This window comes from Phalacrocorax carbo, chromosome 2 (assembly GCF_963921805.1).
Source record: "Phalacrocorax carbo chromosome 2, bPhaCar2.1, whole genome shotgun sequence".
Taxonomy (NCBI): domain Eukaryota; kingdom Metazoa; phylum Chordata; class Aves; order Suliformes; family Phalacrocoracidae; genus Phalacrocorax; species Phalacrocorax carbo.
Window position 1 is genome coordinate 2,030,386 of NC_087514.1, and position 17,464 is coordinate 2,047,849.

Consider the following 17,464-nt stretch of genomic DNA (forward strand, 5'->3'; position numbering starts at 1 on the left):
TCCAACTGAAATAGTCTATTCTGTTCTCCCTCCAAGAGACACTAAACCATGTATAGAGCTGTGAGGTTTTTCTCCCCCCATCTGAACACTGGCTGTCTTTTCAATCTGATTTAATGAGATAGCTATCAACTCCCATCCAGCCTCCTAAGCTGACAGCAAAAGGGTACCAGAAAGTCAGGTATTGGAACACCTGATGTAATACTAAAGCCTTGTGAGGATGTCGAGTCAGGATCTTGAGACTTGCTGCCCTTAGGGACTTCAAGTGATCTCCCTGCGCTCTGCTTTCCTCCTCACCCTTTATGAGGTTGGGCAACTGCAGTAACCCATGGGACTGGAGCATATCACACCTCAAGAGGATCTGCTGGCAGTCCCAAAGCATCATCCCTGGCTGGCACAGACCAATACACTCATTATGCCAAGGCCACAGTGGGGAACAACCAAGCCTAGTCCGCAGCTGCTCCTGGAGCATTGCAGAAATGACATTATTTCACAAATATTGGAGCAAGAAGGAAATTCAGCTCCAGAATAGGATGCTTAGCCCAGATTAACTTACATATGAAGGGAAACACCATCACAAGCAAAAAGGCCATATTTAAATCAAAAGTTAGGTAGGGGAAGTAGAGAGTCAAGAAGAGAACATGCCCATCTTCCAACAGCTTACATTCAAAGGAACCCAACACTTTGCTTGTGCCCGTACTCTCCAAGTTGCAATCAAAAGCTAAAAACTAGAGCACAGAGCTTCTAAAGTAAGTGGTGATGGATTTAAGCATACTTTACATAAGGGGGGCATAGGGAAAAAACCCACCCAAACCCGCTCTTTGGTTATAAAAGGGATTTTCCTTGCTTAATTCTTCTTTGTACAAGCTCTTGAGGTCAACCCTTTAAGGTCAGATGAAAGATATGTTATTTCAACCAGCCTCTCAGGCTTTGGGGTGCACCTAGGGACATCAACAGAACAGTAGAGTTGGGTGCTTAAGAAGTGGCCAGGTTGAATGTGAGATTTCTTAGCCTTCCTAGTTTAAAGCTTTAACAAAGGAGAAGTGAGCACATAACTCTTCCAGTGGGAGGCCATAAATTGTGTAGCAGCCAGGGAACAGCACAGCTTGTATGTACGCAGAGGACAGCGTATGTTAAGAAAGCCATGAAAATGAATAAGGTATGGGTCATTAAGTTAGATGAGTTGTGTCCAGCTCTGAAGTTTATTGCCTCTGACAAAGCGGGATTAGAGCCAGTATTATTGTAGCAAGGCCATTTTATGCTCAGAAGACATCTGCCAAATAATGTTGCATTCAACCCTCGGCATGGAAAGATGACAGCGTTGCGGAAAGTGCTCAGCCGCTGCCTCCACGTAAGGAAGAAAAGGGAAGAGGCCAGAAGACCCCTCCCAGAGGAGGCCAAGACAAACAGATCCCCTTTGAGGGATGTCAAGGCTTCTGCCAACTCAAACCCTATCTTTGCAGGGAACATAATACAATGATGTAATGGTGGTGTTAACTCCCAACACCTCTTCCAGCTCAAGAGCGCCCATCTGGGCTGTTCAATAGGGCAATTACATGGTAAGGTTTCCTTCTATAAGCAAACCCTTAGGGTATGTTTGTTTAGAGGTGATCACCAAGTGTACTTTGCACTTCACAACTCCAGTAAAGGCAAGCAGGTGAAGCCTGGATTTGTCTTAGGTGACAAGACACACCTAGAGTGTTATTTGTGACCCCGGTGCCAAAACAAGGCCGCTGCCTCCCAGCTTTCCCAACACTAATGACAGAAAAAACTAATCACCTGTAGGAAGAGGTGGATGCCAGCAAGTCCAAAGGGCAAAGCCACACACAAAGGGACTAACTTCTGCTCTTTCGTTTCTGCTAGAAGAGGAACTCAGTTACTGGAAGCAGCTGAGCAAAAGGAAAACTTAAGCACATGAAGCAATCAAAGGACAACTGTGAGCTGTTACCATGACACCTGTGAGAAGGGAAAACACAATCCTAGGACATGCTGTTAAAGTTATAGGCAAGAGAGAAATAGAGACCTCTGTCCGGAGGAACAGGCACAGATCATGAGCATGCTGGTAAAGGCCAGGCATGAACCTCTTCAGAGAGACAAGGAAGAGGTCTGTAGCTGGGAGTTAAGTTGCAGCCCCAACAGGTATCACAGCAAAAGCTCCCAACTACCTGCAGAGCTTGGCCAGATCACAGGAGGTGCTCCACAGCCTACCTGCTGAAACATGGACCAAGCCATGCCACCTCCAAGACCGGCTTTAGCCACGGAACAGTCACCACCAGGATTATTGCCAGTTAGAGCAGCTGGAGAGTGCCCACAGAATAGCAGGAGAAACCAAAGAAGTTTAATTTGCACATAGACTGGAGACATCCATAATACAGCAGTGGTGAGATGAGTCGTCACCTGGTGCTGACTTAAGCTATAGAGCCAGCCCCACTGCTGAGCGGGCAACCTCCACATCCCCAAGGACATGGAGGCTCAAGGAGAAAGCTGCAAGGGGAGCAAGGCACCAGCCAGCCTTGTACCACTGCCTTTTGGTTATACAAACATATGGAGACGCTTGGTGCCAGACAATGCAATATATAAGGGAGGAGCTGCTGCTTCAGGGAAGTCAAGCATTTCCCCCCACAGTTCTCTCCCCATTTTCAATGAGGGAATCACCTGGTTTCACAGAAATCAAATTATCTGCCCCAAAAATTTGTTGTTAGGGTCATGCACTACACGTGGCCAGCAGCACATCTGCACCGCAGCCCTGGCACCCCACATCAGACAACACAGGCTTGGATCCAGTCTCACAACAAGAGTGATATGTCGTTGATATCAGACAACCAGAGCTCAGGGACATACCTGAGAACTAACGGCAGGATTAGACCCATCTGAGCTTCCACTGCTCAGACCAACTCGGGAGATGATTGATACCATGAATATGTTAAGAATAGCCCAGATGCATTTAGCCAAGGGATCACCGATGCTCATCTGCTACAACCCCTGAAGCCTTCAGCATTTCCATTGTCCCAGACTGCTGCATATGTTCCTTAAAGCCTTAAGGATTATTTTGTTTTAATTTTATAATTTGTCCCTCTCAGGGACTAGACAACTTATTGCCTTTTTTTTAAAATGGAGGGAGTCAAAAGGCATCAAGAATTTTACTGTTCAACCCTTCCCTCGGGAAGGAAGAGGACATGGCTCAACTCTTCTGTTGGATGATCCATTGCAATGTCACTCATCTGAGCTCTCCAGTGCTGCCTTGTTCCCTCCTCACACCAACCAGTTGCTGAGGTTTGTTGCTCAGGGCATAACACACCCCTCAAAGTGGCAGGAGTTCTGCTGGAGCCTGGCTCCCCATGACTCACCTCCACCTCATCTCCTCCTACCCCAGCAGCTCCCACAAAAGCCACCCCAGGTGCCCTTCTACCCAGAGAGAGAGAGAACTGGCAGTCAGAATAAAATAAATAACATAAAAACCCCTTTGTAGCCAAAGGCAAAGCCAAACAAGGCTATAAAACAAGCCTAAGATATCTCGGTTTGACACCTGATAACCATGAGGGCCATGCTCCAGATGAGCCAGAGCAACCTTTGGACATCATGAGTCATCCCACCCGCAAACTCTCCTCTCATTCAGAGCAGAAATTCCTTTAGGTAGGACCGGAATTCATGGGCAATACCAAAAGCTGTGCCACACCGGGTTTGCTGCTAACCCTAAAGGTCCCCAGTCTTCAGATGCTCCTACAGGATTCACCACCACAAAGTGAGCGACCAACCAACATTTCCAGCACTACCGGTCTGCGCTCACAATGCAATTAAAACCAGCGCACGAAGAAGCACAAGATGATAAAGCACAAAGAAAATGGATGGCTTGCGCCCAGGAAGCCTTCAACCCCAGCAGGGATGGTGGATGAAGAGTCGAAGATCAGTGCTTGGGAGGGTCAAGCACCAACCACCAAGCGCGATTCAGGCAGAGGTGGGCAACTCCATGAGAGCTGGTCAAGTCCAAGCCGCGTTTGCTCTCCACTAACTCCCCCAGCTTGCATCAAGGCACATTACAGAATATCAACATTTGCTCTATTGTTAAAATTAGGGCAAAATACCTGCGCAGAGACAAAGAACAGCCCAAAAAATTATGATTTCTGCATCTGTAGGAAGCGCTGACACACAAGCTACCACCGTCATTAACAGAGGGACCCTTGATCCGTGACCCAAACCCTGTGCATTGAGCACGTGGTCTCCAGCTGCAACCTCAACCCTACAGGTTTTACCCAGCCATTGCTTACAACACCTCCCACTGAAAAAAAATAGGCAGGTACTTATTTTCATCCACCTCGAGAAGCAATAATATTTCCGAACACTGAGTTTTGTCCCCAAAAAGGGGAGACAGACGATCCAGCAGCTGGAAAACTTGCTTTAGAAACGGGGTAACCAGCGTATCAAGCTCTCAGCACCTATTTTATTTCTAGAACCACGCTGGTCTAAAAGCTATTTTGAGAGAGTCAGAGCTGTCAACTGGGATTATTATTCCTCTTTGCAGCCCACGAGTTTGAGTCAGGCCAGCACAGGACAAGTGGCCAAGTGACCCCAGTTTAGCCGCGTTAGCCTGTGGGATAGAGAGCAAAACAAAAGCTGGAGAACCGCTCTGCACACAAAAACAGGCTTTAAAATTGTCTTTTTTAAAAAAAAGATTATCGATAATTTCCTTCTGCTCCCAGCCAAGGGCATTTCAGAAGGTAATACGGGTTGTTACTACAAGACAACCAGTAGGTCACAACAAATGTTTTTGCTCCCTGAACATCTATTTATATATAAAAGTCCCTATCATGAAACTAATCTCATGAAGCACTCCAGCTGGAAGCTGTTTTTCTGTGGGAGACATTACCAGCTAAAACCTCTAAAACCTTTTATTGAGAATATGGTTACATCACACAGCCTTTTAACAAATGAGCTGAGGATTAAGGTTTTAAATTTCCCAGAGAAATGCCCTCACTGTTGGCTAATGCACTCAGCAGGAAAAAGGAAACATAAAATGGGTGGGGGAAAAAATAAAAATATGGGGGATTGGGGGGTTTTTATACAGCAAAACCTATATCTAGAACTTGAATTTTAGGAGCATGAAACTGCTCTGGGGAGCTGGGGGAGGCACAGGGCACCATGAGAGCTGGGGCAGGGCGCCAGCAGGAAACAGATGTATTAAATCTTCAGCTCCGGTACATGAACCCTGGCAAAAAGAAAGAGAAGTCACCATCGCAACAGCGTTCAGGATCCCCTGCAAGGGAGCAAACATGCGGCGGCCCCATCCGCAGCCCCTGATGCTGTCAGGGTGACAAAAAAACAACTGAAGAGGCTATACTGAGACTTTCTTTTAAATAAAAAAACTTGTATCAATGATAGGAAATCTAATCAGGTGCTTTGTCTTTTAATTAAAAAAGTAATCATGTTATGACAGATGCTGCATATCCCCCACCAGTTTCCCCCCCCCCACAAAGCTTCACAATATTTTCCTATGTTATTCTCCTCTGTGCTACCGTCCAATGGATCCAAACAGGGTAAACCAACCGCTCATCTAAGGGAAACTGTGCGTCCAGACACAGAATAAATGGAAAAAACCCTCCTGCTAATCTTGCCTTACAAGCAGCACCTGCTATTTAGACAAGGCCCTGGGTAAACTCCAACCTGGTTTAAGGTTGCAACCTCTTTAGCTGCAATCAGAGAAGCCAGGCTCAATGACTCAAGATCAGATTGATACTCGTTCAGCCCAGGTTGCAATCTCAACCCTCGCTCGGGACAAAGACACCTCTAGAGCCTGACTGAGATTTGCTTTTTTGGGTTGTTGGGGGTTTTGGTTGGTTGGTTTTTTAAGCTGGGGTTTTTTTTGTTTTGGGTTTAGTTGGGGTGGTTTTGTTGTTTGTTTTTCTATATTTTTTTTTGCCAAAGGGCTGCAGAAACACAGCTCTTTGCTGAAGAACAAGTTTTGAAAATTATATACTTGCAAGAAGAGATCAGATTACAGGGCAAAACTCACTGCAGGTTTATAAAGCTGGCTCCCAGGGGACAGATCTAACGGGAGACACACTTAAACAGCCTCAAAACCTAACGTTTACCCATCTTTTCTCCCAACAAGCGGAACTCTTTAAAGCCTCCTCAACCCCCGGAGCGTGCATCGACGACCAAGGGGCAGCGGGGAAAGTTGAGCAGCGGGTCCACAGTAGCTTGAGGACAATCCCTGTTGGTTTCACCCCACTGTTACTAATTAAACAAGTGACGCCAGCGGAGCTATCGGCCCCATCTCACACGCATAGCCCAGGCCGTTGTTCCTTGCGGGCAGGTCCCAAGAGAAGACGCGTGTCAGTAAGCAAAACCCTGCCTGGTACCTCCAACAGTGAAGTGGGGGGACAGGCAGCACTTGGCTGGACCATAATCCTATGGGCAGGAAGGAGAAAAAGCCAAAATATAGGAGAATTTGGTTAAAAGAAGTCACTGGGAAGCTTGCAGATGGAGCTAGTGGAGGAAGATGCGATAGAGAAGTGGAGTTTAAGAGATGATGAGCTATGAGATAGTCATGTAGGTCTGCTTATGGATGAGCTACTGGCCACATTTCTACCCCACATCAAGCCCTACTCCAGCCAACCCCCTACCATGCCCTGACACCCCCCAGCGCTGTTTGATGGCCAGGATGGACCTGAACACCCACCCATGACCTGCAGCACCCGTGGGAACCACCATCCCCATGGACCAGACTGGGATACCCAGCCCCACAACGCATCTGTTGGGTGCTTTGCCATCCTGCCCCCACCCATGGCACCCCACCACCGTGCCTCACCTTCCGGGTGCTGCCACTCTTCAAGGCTTGCAGGAGGACGAGGCCACCGTCCCCCTCCCCGCTGCCGGCCAGGTTCTCCTCCTCGGGGGGCATCATCTCCAGGGGCACAGCATCCACAGGCTGAGAGGGGTGTGCCCACGGCTGGGGGCTCCTGCCTGACCCCACGGGGTGGGCTCTGGGGCTTGGTGTCTGCTCCTTGGGCTGCCCTGGTTCTCCTGGCTTAGCCCCACACCCTGCCAGCCTCCGGGGAGCTCAGAGCCCACCCCTGCCCTGGGTGGGGGCTTAAACCCCTGCTAGCACCTACCCCCTGATGCTGCAAACCCCCATGCACCCAACATTGGGCTAAACGCAAGCCAAGGGCCTGCTCCTCCCCCACCCCAGCTGCAGGGGGGGGACAGACACAAGCCCCACAGACCCCCTTTGCAGAGCTACCCTAGCCAGAGTGGGGGGAAACCCCCCCAAAGATCCCTTGCAAGAGCTATCCCAAGTAAAGAAGCAGCTCCCCCAAGCCCCCCCTTGTAAGAGCTACCCCAGGTGAGGGGGCAGCTCCCCCCCCCAAGCCCCTCTTGCAAGAGCCGCCCCAGGTGAGGGGGCAGCTCCCCCCCAAGGCCCCCCTTGCAAGAGCCGCCCCAGGTGAGGGGGCAGCTCCCCCCCCAAGCCCCCCCTTGCAAGAGCTACCCCAGGTGAGGGGGCAGCTCCCCCCCCAAGCCCCCCCTTGCAAGAGCCGCCCCAGGTGAGGGGGCAGCTCCCCCCCCAAGCCCCCCCTTGCAAGAGCCGCCCCAGGTGAGGGGGCAGCTCCCCCCCCAAGCCCCCCCTTGCAAGAGCCGCCCCAGGTGAGGGGGCAGCTCCCCCCCCAAGCCCCCCCTTGCAAGAGCCGCCCCAGGTGAGGGGGCAGCTCCCCCCCCAAGCCCCCCCTTGCAAGAGCCGCCCCAGGTGAGGGGGCAGCTCCCCCCCCAAGCCCCCCCTTGCAAGAGCCGCCCCAGGTGAGGGGGCAGCTCCCCCCCCAAGCCCCCCCTTGCAAGAGCCGCCCCAGGTGAGGGGGCAGCTCCCCCCCCAAGCCCCCCCTTGCAAGAGCCGCCCCAGGTGAGGGGGCAGCTCCCCCCCCAAGCCCCCCCTTGCAAGAGCTGCCCCAGCGACCCCCCCCCCCCCCAAACTGCCTCACAGAGATGCCCCAGCCGGGGGCGAACCCCTCAGCCCTACAGAGCTACCCCCCGCCAGCACAAGCCCCGGCCCCCCGGAGGCGCTGCCCCCGCTCACCCCTCGGTGCCCCCACACGGCCCCGCCGCCACCGGCCAGGAGCGATCGCGGCACCGGCCCCGCCGCGGCGCGGGGCATAAGGAGGGAGGCGGGGCGGGGCAGATCGCGGCTTCGACCAATAGAAGAGAGGGAAGGCGAGGATGGGCGGCGTCGCTGCCCAATGGGAGCGGCGGGACGGGAAGAGGCGGGGGGAGAGGAACGGAGCGGGGCGGGGAGGGGCGGGGGGGGCCGTCGCCCGTGGCAACGGTGGGAATTAGAACGCCGGTGATGTCACGGGAGGGGCGGGGCCTCGCGGAGCGCCGCGCCCCTCCCATGGCCACAGCTGGGCGCGCCCGCCGCCCCACATCTGGGCGCGCAGCCACATCTGGACGACCCCACCTTCTACAAGACCCCCCTCCCCCCGGCCACATCTGGGCCCCCCCCCCCTTCGGCCCCTACAACCCCCGCACCCCCCCCCCCCCCATGCAACCCCCAGGTTTCCTCCTCCCCCCCGCAACATCTGGGCTGCTGTGGTGGCGGGGGGGTGTGTGATAAGGCAGCACCCATCGTGCCGCCCCCCACTCAGCCTGCTCCAGCTGCCTCCTGCCCCAGCGCTGTGGCCCTGCGTGCGGCCCCTTGGCCACATCATATCCCCCACGCCCATCCCCCCCAAAAAACATCTGGAAGGTGATGCCACAGCTCGCACAGCTGCCAGAGCCATTCTGCAACACCTGGGACTGCTGTGCCCGTGCCCTGCTATAGCTGTTAAAAGCTGCTCCCATACCGCTCTGTACAAAACGCAATAAAATATAAAAAATAATACAAATGCAAATAAAAAGTTAAAATAAAGCCTATTTTCTTACTGTTTCCTGCCAGATACAGGAAAATCCTGCCCCGCTTTCCCCGCTCTGAGCTGTCTCGTTAAGCCATAGCAGGGTTTTGCTTTCAAGGATACTCATAAAATAAGAGCCGGCCTAGGCAACAGCGTCAAAACTAGCAAAATTTTATGGAAAAGTGACCAGGGGTTGGCAAAATCCAATTCCCAGGACGCACGTGGCACCCCAAGACGTGCAGTGCCCGGCACAGGGATGCTGAGGTGGGTTGTCACCGGAGCCCTTTAGTCTTTATTGGGAGCTGGCTTCGTTTCTATAACGAAGTTAAAGAGACCGCGCTCGAGCACGATGAATTTTATTCATGTCAATAGGGCACGGGGAACACCGTGCAGATTCAGCTCTTTAACGAGGGGAAGTAAAATTAGCCCGGCCTACATGAAACCTTTTATATTGCATGAATTTATTTTATAACTACCTGAATATATTAAAATATTTCCACCTTTCCCAACCAATTTTTCCTTGTCGGGGCTTCGAGCATTGCACGCAATCCTAGGGAAGGGAATATGTTAGGAAGTTCTCTCCCTCGTACAATTCCCAGTCCGGAAGGAGCTGCTGGACTAGAAAAGCAAAATTACTATTTAATCCACCAAACCGTGCACGGACCCCATTTGCAGGCTGGTTTTCCCCAAGGATGAGCCAGACCCACTTTGTGGTCCACGTTTCCCCGCTGCAGAGCCCTGGATGGAGCCATCCTGCTCCCGCCTCCCCCATTGCAAAGAACATCCTCAAAGGGAAAAATATATAAAAGATATAAAATTCATTTTATCATTAAGAGGATTAACCCAGGGCAGGATGTATAGGGAAAATGGAGCTGGTTTACATCAGGATGGGTTTCTCCCAGTTCACCCACCCTGCAAATCCCATTGTTTCCCATCACGGACATCCCAACTGACATGGAGAGCTTGAGAGAAACCTTCACCACGCATCAGCGCTGAATAAATCTATACAGGACCCAGGGTGAAAATAGAAGAAACTCAACTATACGCTGGTCCCCGGCTTGGCAGAAGGCGGCTGAGAGCGGACAAGCCCCGGCACGATGTCGTCCTCTCCTGCTCCCTACCCCGGGGCTGGCTCCCATCCCTTGACAATTTTTACTCATCCAGCAAGAAAGGTGGCTTGGATGCCTTTTCCCCCGGTGGCGCAACGGGGATCAAAGAGGCTTTCCCGGGAGCCAGCCCTGCCTCTGGGGGTTTCCGCTCCCGGCCACGAACCGGCCAGCACCTTCCCAGGGGAACGCGTGGCCCCGCTACTCGCCCCGGCTGGGGATCTCGGCGTGGGGCAATGCCTTTTTTTTTTTGCCCTAAAACCCAGCGTTTTTAAGGAAAAAAGCTCATGTTCCTTTATGCTGTGTAAACCCCCCCTGTGGCCCCTTTGCACGGGCCCCTTTCCCAGCAGCGCTGCTTGCACCGGGTCGAGGATGGCTGAGACCATTTTGAGGCTCAGCTGCATTGAGGTGCTTGATGGCAACGTGGGCAGGTGAAAGCAATAAACTCAGCTGCATGAATAGGGCTGGAGAGGAGTGGGATGGGTGAGTGAGTGCTTTGGGATGAGGTTTATGGGCACTGGTTTATGGCACCCTGTGGGATTTGGCCTCTGTACCCGGTATCTGGGCTTAAAGACCTCTCCAAATCCAACCACGGGGCTCTGATGGGTAAGAAGCAGCTGAGAAAGGCTGGATTTTGGGATTAATTTAACCACATAATTGGAGAGGGGATACCTCCTGGAAGGTTGATTTCCCTAAGCTGTTTTTCAAGCAATGTATTCAGCCCAGTTCTCCACCTGAGTGGCGCAAAGTATTTCCCCCCCTCACCCCAAGCAGGTCTCCTTGTTAAGGAGATATTGGCCAAAGGTTCCTCTCAAATTCAGGTTTTGGGCTAAAACTCCATTTCCCAGGGTGCATCTTGGGTTGGGAGCCTCCAATCAGGGCTGAGGGAGTCTTTAAATAAGCTGCCCCTAGGGGGGCATTGCCCTTAGGGAGGCAGCTGGGCAAGGGGTGAGGTCCTCTCCAGTCTGGGTGGTTTCGAGAGAGTATGTCACCCTGTGCTTGAATGAGTGTGGTCCTACCGGCAGCTGTAAGGGCTCACAGCTTGGCAAAGGCTGGTAAAATATAAAGGTTTTTCAATGTTTTTTTTACTTTTTGGAAAGTTTGCAGGATATCTCATGGTGCTTTGTAGCTTGTCTTCTCTCCTTAAAAGGTCCCCTTTTTTCCTCAGGGGTGAAGGCCCTTCTCAGATGGGCACCACCTTGGTGGTGTTTGAATTTGTTCTCTATTTCTTGCATCCTCTGAGGCCTTGAGTTTTCAGAGGGAGCAGTGATGGGGGGGGGGGGGGGCTGTGTCTGGCTGTTTCATCCATGAGAGGTGGTGGTAGCCCAGCCGCCTGCTTTCGGTGGGGGGAATCAATATCTCAATTTTGCTTTTGTCTTTTTGTTGTGTTTTATTATTTTTCTGTGGCTTTCTGGGTGCAATTAGGACCTGGATAATGTGTGCTGCATTCCCTGGGCTGCTCTGAGGCTGCAAATCCAACCCTGCATGTAACATGCATCTATCTACATGGACCTGTGATTTCCTATGCTATTTTGGGGGGGTGGGGTGGGTGTTTTCTTATAGCAGCAATATTATTTTTACCACCTGCAACTCAGCTCAAGTCTCTTCCATTTGATGTCCTACTCAGGTCCTTGTTAAAGCTGAGCTTAACCCTGCGGGTATCTGCAAACTTCAGGGTTGAGCTGTGGAGTGAGCATCTCTTGGGGTTTCCCCTGAGAGCAAAACCGGGGTGCTACTGGCCGTGTGCTGTCTCCATCTTGTTGCAGTGGCCATCCTCAGGGACGCTGCCTTAACCCCACGTCACATCTTGAAGAGCTGGTGGATGACAGAGCCATGGGGGTCTCGAGGGCTGGTGGGGCAAAGAGCAGCAGCAGGTGGGTACCATGGGGTAGGGGATTTTGGGGGGCCTCTAGCATTATTACGTTTACTGATGGTCAGCTCAGCCTTAAAATGGTCAGCAGGGAAATCCCTCTAAATTTCCTTTCGGGAGCCCTTTTCTGATGCTGCTGGACGTAAGGGTTAGGCAGTGCAGCCTCATGCCATGGCTTATTTTCACCACCAAGGGGTTTGCTGCAGGTGTTGGCTGCTTGGCCTCAGTGGGATGAATTTGGTTTTGTCCCCAGGAAGCGAAAGAGTGAGTCGGGAAAGGGGCAGGAGGTGCCGAAAGTGCCCAGGGGAAAGGCTGTGAAGAAGGAGCTGGAGGAAACATCATGCATGGTGCAGGTACCAGCCAGCCTTCTCCATGCCCAGGCATTGGGGTGACCTTCGTGACTGTCCCCAATGTTTTGTGGCATTGAACCCACTCCATGAACTTCTCTCTTACACCACTTTGTCCTGATATGCAGCCCCCTGTGGTAAAAGGGAAGAAGAAATTGCCTGAGGTTGAGAAGAAGCCGCTGCAGGAAAACATCATCAGCAGGTAACTCCTCAGCTGGATGGGTGGGTGGGGGGGTGATGGTGGCACTCAGGGAGGAGATGGCATTAGAACCCCTCCCCATGCAGGGGTTCTCCATCTGGGGTCACCCCAGAGTCAAGCACAGGAGCACCGTGTCTAACTCTGCTCTACTTGGGCTGCTTTGAGTATCCAAAAGGACTTTTTAATCAGGAAAATCTTGTGTTCCTTCTCTGTCTCCTTTTTGGCCAAGAAGCTCTCTAAAGCAAGCGGCTGCAGAAGGGAAAGGTCTCAGCTCAAGCCTGTGGGACGGGATCCAGGCAGAGGAGGTTGCTGCATCTGGGCTGGTACGTGGTGGTCCCTGTGCTAAAGGGTTAAGGAGCACTCATGTGGTGCGCTCTCAAGGGAGCGGTGAGGATGCTGTCTAGCCATTTGTGGCTGTGTGCAAGCCCCTAAACGGGATCCCTTGAGCATCTTCAATGAAACTAAAGAGTAAATTGCCTGAAGCTCGGATGCATGTGGCATTGGGGTTGGATCACTCACGTTTTGGTGTTGGACCAAAAGCGCAGGCTGGCACAAACAGGGAGCACCAGGACACGGGTGAGTCCATCGCTTCCTAAGCATGAGGTTGGGATTGGCTTCGTCCTGACAGCATCCCTTTCTGAGGCGTTTGGTCTCCACTGCCGTTCTTGGGACGGTGCTGGAGAGCACAGATCCTGCCTGACCCCCTGTATATTTTGCTTTGCCCATGTTAACGTATTGCACTCTTCCTCTTGGTGTATAAACCAGCAGATGTTGCTTTTTCCCTTCCCCATGGTGAGTCTCCATCCCTCTCGCAAACAGCATCTGGAATGTCAGCAAACACTCCTGGGTGGATGTGATCAGAGCTGCAGCCTTGAAACACCCCAAGGGTGCCTGTGGCTGGTGTCCTGGTATTGCCAGTATTCCCGGTGCAAGTGCCAGGCATTTGCATGCAGGATTTTTTTTTTGGAAGATTGTGGCTGTCTGCTCCTGAATTTACCAACCTGATTTCTGACAGCAGCTGAAGGATTGTGAATTCAAGAGCAGGCGTATTCCCAGGGAACGAAAGTGTATATTGTCATAACCAACCTATAATTAACTCGGGTATTTTTCCCCCTTAATGAGTTAACCTAGCAGCTTTTCAGCAGCAGCTCTCAAGAAAAACCCCTGTGTGGTTTTTGGCCTCCCTTGAAAGCCTTCAGAAGAGAAACTTGGGGAAGTCAGAATTTATAAAGAGAGCCTCGATGCTTGGCAAGCATCGGGTGAAGCTGGGATGGGTTTCAGGGCACTGCAGGGTTAGACATAGCCTTGCATGGCCAAGAGCAGAAAAGCCTGGCTTCAGCTTTGAAAACAAGTGTCCAAACAGCGTGATAACATTTCTGGTGGCCACCATGGACCAGCTCTTAGGGGTCTGTTTGAGTCCCCTCTGAGCCCATTTTCTCCTAGCTCCTGTCCCCATTTCCCCTATGTTTTGCCTTTTCTTTCTCCTTGTTCTCTGTCTGCTCTTGTTGAATTTCCCACCCTGTGGCTTTGGTGCCCACCTCACTTTCCCCCTTGCCATCTGCTATAAGGGCCATTTAATCTTCTAAGGACCAAGCTGGTGTGGATGCACATAAACTGCCACTTGATGTGTCTTTGCTTTGGAGCCCTTCCATCCCTTCTGTTGTCCCCAACAGCAGTGACCTATCTAATGAGCAGGTGGTTGAGGAGGGGTGATGGTTTTCATGTATTTGCTCTATAAAATACCTTTTCAGTGTTGTTGGAAGTAAGGTAGGGATTTCCTAACCCCATGAAGCCTCAGAGCTCTCCTTGTGATTGGAAGAACCTGCCACTTTGGGCTCCTGGTTTCTAGCCAAGGTGGGTGAGGAAGGGGAAGGTGATCTCAGTGGGACATGGGTGGCCTGGCTGGCTGCCATCACAGGAGCTTGGGAGTGCTGCTGCTCTTGGACTACCCATGCCAGCTAACATCTCCCAGATCAACACTGCTAATATCTTTCAGAAGGAGACCGAATCAACCCTCCACCAAGGGCCATCGGTGGGGCTGAAAGACTCTTCAGGGTAAGTTGGGCCACTTTCTGAATGCTTTTTGCCCAGAGTACTGGAAAATTCTCCTTTCTCTTCTCCCCATGGGGTTGCACCACCCCGGTTTTCCCTCCTGTATCACTGAGACCACCCTGCTGCTGCTGCCTTTACTGGGCAGCTTGGCCATGTCCTGGTGCCTCCAGTGACCTTAAAGCTTGACAAAAACATTGCAGCTGGAATTTGAGGCCCCGTCCTGGGATTTGGGTGGACAGGGAGGCTCCTGGTCCCAACCAACCTCCTTAAGGATGGTCGAGTCAGCAGGGTGCGATTGCTTAGATGCACATACCTACATAAATATGAAGGTAGGCGGTGGGGAAATGCTACTGGGGACAACAAGCTTCGCAAAGCCTAGGGAAAGGGTGTTTCTTTTCCTTGCCCCATGCTAGATCTGGGCAGAGATAGGAAGCTGAATTAATAAAGCTGTCCCTCAGCAGGCTAATCATCCCTGTGTCTTAGAGGCAGGGGCTTTCATGTCCACTGAGAAGCCTCTAATAAGACTTTCTGGGGAAGGAACCGATCCCAAAAAGCAGTGGGACTTTGCCTTCTGAGTCATGAATCTGCTGGTGCTTGGCTGCTAATGAGATTGGAGGGGCTGAGGGTGTTTTGCTGGGCCATTTACCCTAATGAGTTTAGTGGAGATTGTGTAATGTGTGTTCCAGCTGTGTGGAAAAAGCATGAGGCCCCTGTTTTTTTGGGAACCTCCTGCCTCCGTCCCACACAGGCTCAAAGGCTTTCCTGAGCCCTGCAGTGCTCTGATGTCCCACAGCCTGGTAATTTAACATCAGCCTAAGTAATCTTTCAGAAATGTTGTCCGTGGGATGTTTTGGCTAAAAGCAGAAATTGTGGCTCTGTTTTGATTTGTGCTCACCTGGACATGCAGGAGAGCTGTCACCATCCTCTTTGGGAGGGGAAACCTGGCTTCCCAGCTCCTTACTGGGAGGCATCAGGGCAGCTGGCCATGCTTTCAAACCGGCTCTGCTGAGGGGTGCCAGGAGGGGGGAAAGGCAGGCAAGTGGGTCTGACCCATAGGCTGGTGCGAGGGCCTGAGCTAAGCTCCAAGCTTGCCCGGCATGGGCTGGAGGAATGTGGCTCTAGTTGCTTTTGACCTGCTGGCCTGGAGAAGTTTGCTGGGGATTCTTTCTTTTTTTCTTTTTTTTGTAGTGGTGCTGATCACAAGCTGGGGATGTGTGATGATCTGCAGCCTGGTGGGCATCTCGCTCAGCTGGGAGGTGCAATGACCAAGCAGGGACAGCCCCAAGTTTCCCTGTGGGCAAGGGGGCACTCTCACTTCAACCCTGTGGAGATGTAGGCTCAACCTACAAGATGTAGGCTTGGTTTAGGCTGTGGATGCTAATCCCTCATTCATCTCTTGCTTTGCTTTTGTGGAACATGAGCAACTCGAAGATGAGATTCCCAACTCTCTGCCTGGCTTCGAGAAGCCTTGGGAGAAAGTATTTTATAGGAGCAGGTTGGCACTTTATAATGTTTGCATGTCCCACAGAGCTCCCTGACCTCTTTGCTGACCAAGGAAACATTCCTCTGTTCCCCACCCATATTCCTGATGGTGGAGGTCACGGATCTGGACATTCCTGGTCCTGCAGCTTGTTGTGATGAGGTTGTGTCCCTCCCCATCATGCTAATGCTCAGGCTGCCTCATTGGGAGAGTGGGGGAGCCTGTCTCCACAGTCCCAGGAGATGTGTCCTGTTACAAGGTCGTCTTCTCCAGTGGGTCCATGATTCTCAGCCTAATGCCATCTCTGTCCTGCTTTCTGTTGGTGCAAACCTGTCCCCTTTGCTGGGCAGAGGTGTCCCTGGGGACATTTCCCTGAGGCCTCCCCTATTTGGTCTGGAGACCTTGTGGTCCTGCTCATTTGAGCTTCCTCATCCATAAACTGCAACCTGGGGCCAGTTGCTATGGGGGCTGGTCACTGCTGCTTTGGGATCTCTCCATCTGTTGCAGCACCTGGAGTCCTGCCAGGCTCAAAGAGAAAAGGGATCATCTGGGAAGAAACTCCTAATTTTGCACGTAGGAGGTGGAGGGTGCTGCTCACCAGTGCAGTGAGAAGTCGCTGTGCTTTTGTTGTAGGTCTCAGAGCAAACCCCAGAAAGCAAGACCTGCAGCAGGACAGCATCCCTCAGCAAGCAAGGCTGGAGTTAGGGTAGGAAAGCTGGGGGGACTGTCACCCTCTGGACCAAATCCTGTGTGGGCCACACCCCTTAGCACCCCTTCCATGTGCCTGGGCTTTGGGATAATCACTTTACCATCTTCAACATCTCTTGCCTTCTGGCTGCTTCCCACAGGTCCCAAAGCCAAGTGGTGGTGTTGCTGGTGGGGTTGCATCCCTTTCCAGAGAGCCTGGGGCTTTGGAGATGGATGTGGCCATCACCACTATGAGGGAGGTTGAGGAGGAGGATCTGGACCCCACTGACCTGCTGCAGCAAGGGGGTGCCCAAGACCTGAAAAGGAAAAGAAAGAAGCAAGAGCAAAGGAAGCAGCAGGAAAAGGGTTTGCTGAGAAAAGGAGGGAGTGAGAAGGATGAATTTGAGGAAAGCCCTGAGGATGTGATGGAGGGCATTGAGGAGGAAGAGGGTGCTGATGGGGGCAGGAATCAGGCAGTGGGATGGGGCAGAGCCAAGCGAGGGAGCAGCAGCACCCAGGGACAGGGTGATGGGAGGCAAAAGCAGAAGGGGAAAGCAGAGAAGCGCAAGAAGGTGAAAACAGAGGGGGAGGAGAAGATGGGGAAGAAGAAGAAAATAAAGAAAGAAAAAATTTTGGAAGAGGAGCAAGAGCTGGAGAAGACAGATGAGGAAGCAGGAGAGAATGGAGTGGGAGATGAACTGGAGGGGAGAGACAGGATGGGAAAGGAAAGTGTCGATGGGAAAGGAGTGAAGGAGGAGGAAGAGGAGGTGGATGGGAAAGGGGATCAAAGATGGGGAGAGACCCAGAGTGCAGAGATTGGGCAGGAGGTGGAGGAGGAGGCAGGGAAGGGAGA

At 52.1% G+C, this 17,464-nt stretch overlaps 2 protein-coding genes across 3 annotated transcripts in view; one reads left to right on the forward strand and one right to left on the reverse strand.

Annotated features, from left to right (window-relative positions):
* Positions 1-7,329, reverse strand: part of RHPN1 (rhophilin Rho GTPase binding protein 1) — a 31,864-nt gene extending 24,535 nt beyond the window's left edge. For both annotated transcript variants that reach the window (XM_064441988.1, XM_064441986.1), the window contains exon 1: positions 6,803-7,329. In XM_064441988.1, the coding sequence (XP_064298058.1) occupies positions 6,803-6,898 (96 nt within the window). In that variant the 5' untranslated portion in view covers positions 6,899-7,329. The remainder of the gene's footprint in view (positions 1-6,802) is intronic.
* A 3,019-nt stretch (positions 7,330-10,348) lies between these two features.
* Positions 10,349-17,361, forward strand: LOC135312286 (uncharacterized). The gene is made up of 8 exons (XM_064445428.1): positions 10,349-10,407; positions 12,100-12,199; positions 12,322-12,395; positions 12,625-12,715; positions 14,389-14,447; positions 16,558-16,630; positions 16,773-17,297; positions 17,356-17,361. Exons 1-8 carry the CDS (start codon positions 10,349-10,351, stop codon positions 17,359-17,361), a joined length of 987 nt encoding a protein of 328 aa, XP_064301498.1.
* The last annotated feature ends 103 nt before the right edge of the window (positions 17,362-17,464 follow it).